General features: G+C 38.0%; 1 protein-coding gene across 1 annotated transcript; it reads left to right on the forward strand.

Moving 5' to 3' along the window:
- The first annotated feature begins 1,765 nt into the window (after positions 1-1,765).
- LOC133172687 (uncharacterized) lies at positions 1,766-2,641 on the forward strand. Its single transcript, XM_061307638.1, has one exon. The coding sequence runs from the start codon at positions 1,903-1,905 to the stop codon at positions 2,617-2,619; it is 717 nt and encodes a 238-aa protein (XP_061163622.1). The 5' UTR covers positions 1,766-1,902; the 3' UTR covers positions 2,620-2,641.
- Positions 2,642-4,148: the final 1,507 nt, after the last annotated feature.

Genomic DNA, 4,148 nt, shown 5'->3' on the forward strand with positions numbered 1-4,148 from the left:
AATTTACCAGCCATTGTTACACAAGTAGACCATGGCAGAGTCCTCTGATACCTCCCCTGACCCAGAAATACAGTTTAATATTCACAATGAGGCAGGTCAAGGTGACCTACCCCCTTCCCCCAAGCAGGTTAGGCTAGAAGGACCCAATAATTCACCTGTTCCCAAATATAGCCCCTGAAATGTTTCGAACTTCGAGCGCCAATGACACCAGACTTTGATAGAAATCCTTTCCCAAGACGTCAGCTAGGTAACCCTATAACTGACTTTTCCCAGCAGGGCATGTCCCTTGTAATGAAACCTGAACCTTAGAATGGTAAAGAGGATTGGGACGAATATATTTCCCATTTCCAGGACTGTGCAGAATTAGGTAGGTGGTCTGATAGAACAAAACTTCTTTTCCTTGCTGCTAGTCTCCGTGACCAAGCTAGAACCTACTACATGAGTCTATCTGCTGAAGACAAAGAATCTTTCCAGTCCCTAAGTGGTAAATTAAATCAGAGATTCGGAAGTAGTAGAAATCAAAATAGATGGCTGTCCAAGCTAGAGTTGAGGAAGCGGCTACCAGGTGAGTCTATTGCTGTCCTTGGTGATGATATTCGCCAGATGGCACAAAGAGCGTACCGTAATCTTGATGCACTTGCCCAAGAGGCACTGGCCCTGAATCAGCTATACAAGGTCATTCCGCTTGAAATGAAATGTAGATGTATAGACAAGGACTGTCTAAATTTACTGAGTATTCAGCCCATACATATCTGTCATGCATTCAGTTCCATTGAATCTGAGGTTAATGTGGGTCGGATACCTTAAAATAAGAGAAACTATATTGTGTATAAAGATAATTTAAAGTATATTTTTATTATGAAAAAAAAATCTTTATTTTATTGAACAAATCGACATGTTAAAATCCCGACAAACTAGAAACATTTCTGCTAATCTAGAAGATGAGCAAAAAGTATTGATATTTAGAACACCAGACGCCTAACGTATGGATGGCGATGCCCCAAGCTTTGTGGGATTTTTTAAATCACTAGAACACCTACACTCCGATACATCAGTATATTAAATCGTTATGTTTAGTATTTTAAATGAATTCACGATACGCGAGCGTGTCCTCAGAAATTGGTGGTGTAAAAGGGGGGGGGGGGTACACCAACATCAGATACTCGAGTTTAAAACAATTAGTAAACATGGACTATCGGTTGAAGGAACTCTCCCTGAGTATACGTCCGACGAATGAAGTAGGTAGTACCAATTTACATCCATTTACTTCAGAAATCCGCCTACAAGTAAAGACTCCCTGTTTCTTCACAAGAAAAATGACCTTCTACTTGTCATACTGAGGAGAATAGACTTGAGAATAACTTAAAAGTATTTTACAAGTCTTTATTTTTACCGGGGGGGGGGGTGCCATACGTCAGGTGACTGTGAAATTCAGAATTGAAAACTTTCATGAAATGCCAGTTTAAGCACATTCTGATTAATAATTCAGCTTACTATACAAAATATGATTCATAGCCAAAAAAAAGTATAAAATTAATTGAAATTCATTATTATTACATAAATTTCCGGTAGATCGAAGGATATTCTCTCTCTCGGTTTGACAAAATCTAGCGTTGTAGTTAACAATGAAACATTCGTTATACAAGTTTGAATTTTTTAGTTATTAATTTATCTAAAAAATGATATCACTTTAAAACATTGTATTATGTAATATTTTAAGTCCCTCTCATGTCTCCGTATGAAGGCAGTCAACAACGCGATCAATGAACTTTCCAGAACTGCTTTGTCCCGAGTTATCGTTTCTTATATAAAAGGGTGTTCATACTGACGCTTGTAATACCTTGTGGTTTGTAGCATCTATTTCTTTTTGTTTGTACCGGTGATTAGAAATAGACTGAAAATATGGATTTCATGCCGATTTCCTATCGTCCAATGTCTGCACAACAGCAGTCTGGTTCTTTTCGGGACCTGCTTAGGCATATGATGCATGAAGAGTTGACCGGAGTACCCCAAACTCAACAGCACCCTGCTTTGCACCACAGGCGTCGTGAGATACCCGAAAAATGGAGCAAAACTATCCGCTTGGACCACTACCACCCCGACGAAGTGAAAGTGGTCGTAAAGGATGGTACTGTTAGGATCCATGCAAAACACCTTGGTGGGGATGAGCTTAATAGCGATGTCCGCGAATCTACCCGTACCATAAGAATCCCCGAGGGAGTAGACCAAAGTAAGGTCCATTGTTACATGAGCAACGAGAATCATTACACGGTGGGGGGACCCTTTTTGCCTGATGAGGATGAGGAAATGGAGGTCAAATTGGAGGATGTACCCGCCATTACTGATGGGAGTGATGAGGACATGCAGGTTGCAGAAGAGGGACCGTACCAAGAGAATCTAGATCTATCCGTGTTTGATCCCAGAAGTATAAACATTACCCGTAAAAAGAATGTCGTGTGTATTTCTGCAGAAGAGGCTACTGATGAGGACGGGATTAAAGTGCACAGGTCATTCCGTAAGGCGTTCACTCTTCCCGAGGGTGTGGATTACAAACAGGTCAAGGCTGCTCGTGGAAAAGACGGGAAAATCGCTATCATGGCACCTAAAATGGACAGTTAAATTGGATAGTTAGATTCAGAAATCCTGCCTTAGTTGTAACGTGAACGTGTTTTGCAAATGGTGTCAATTGATTTGAAAGTTTTATTTGTTTGAAGGAAATAAGCGTGTTTTGAATTGTAAATGACGGATAAAATTTGTATACCATCTATATAAAACATTCAAGTTTTGAGAATCTACACATTGTTCAGACTGTTGGGTTGTAGACTGTGTATTGTGGTTCATATTCCAGCAGTTGGATGATTCAGATAAAAAATGATTACCAGAAGTCTCTGATGAGACTGTAGCTCTACTGGTCTGTTTGTGTAACAAAAGAAAAGTAGCACTTGGATTTGAAACATTGCAACATGCAACAATAAATAGAATTATGTATCTTAATGTAGTCTACTTTTGTGACAAGTTATATTGAAATCAAATGAAAACTAGGAGTAGTAGCGTTTTGAAAGTATTTCACGGAAATTTCTATTTTTAGTACCTTTAACCATGACAACACCATTCACCCAAATAAAAAAAACAGAAATACATATTATGTATCGTAGTGTATTCTAACTGTGTGCCAAATTAGATTGAAATCAGACCAAAATTGTAGGAGGAGTAACGTTTTAAAGGAATTTCACAGAAATTTCTATTTTAAGTAACCATGGCAACACTGTTCATCGAATTCAAAAACCAATGCAATAAATTATGTATCTTAGTATAGTCTTCTTGTATGCCTAATTATATTAGAAGCAGACTAAAACTGTAGCAGGAGTAGTGTTTTAAAGGAATTTCACAGAAATTTCTATTTTTAGTAACCATGGCAACACCGTCCATTGAATTCAAAAACCGATGCACTAAATTATGTATCTTAGTGTAGTCTACTTGTGTGCCAAGTTATATTGAAATCGGACCAAAACTGTAGGAGGAGTAGCGTTTTAAAGGAATTTCACAGAAATTTCTATTTTTAGTAACCATGGCAACACCGTCCATCGAAATCAAAAACCGATGCTCTAAATTATGTATCTTAGTGTAGTCTACTTGTGTGCCAAGTTATATTGAAATCGGACCAAAACTGTAGGAGGAGTAGCGTTTTAAAGGAATTTCACAGAAATTTCTATTTTTAGTAACCATGGCAACACCGTCCATCGAAATCAAAAACCGATGCACTAAATTATGTATCTTAGTTTAGTCTACTTGTGTGCCAAGTTATATTGAAATCGGACCAAAACTGTAGGAGGAGTAGCGTTTTAAAGGAATTTCACAGAAATTTCTATTTTTAGTAACCATGGTAACACCGTCCATCGAAATCAAAAACCGATGCACTAAATTATGTATCTTAGTGTAATCTACTTGTGTGCCAAGTTATATTGAAATCGGACCAAAACTGTAGGAGGAGTAGCGTTTTAAAGGAATTTCACAGAAATTTCTATTTTTAGTAACCATGGCAACACCGTCCATCGAAATCAAAAACCGATGCTCTAAATTATGTATCTTAGTGTAGTCTACTTGTGTGCCAAGTTATATTGAAATCGGACCAAAACTGTAGGAGGAGT

The sequence above is a fragment of the Saccostrea echinata genome, unplaced genomic scaffold, assembly GCF_033153115.1.
Source record: "Saccostrea echinata isolate AGI-Se365-2 ecotype Australia unplaced genomic scaffold, CSIRO_AGI_Sech_v1 ptg000054l, whole genome shotgun sequence".
NCBI lineage: Eukaryota > Metazoa > Mollusca > Bivalvia > Ostreida > Ostreidae > Saccostrea > Saccostrea echinata.

Excerpts from the sequence above, each read along its gene's own strand:
- LOC133172687 (XM_061307638.1), top strand. The coding sequence starts at position 1,903 with ATGGATTTCATGCCGATTTCCTATCGTCCAATGTCTGCACAACAGCAG.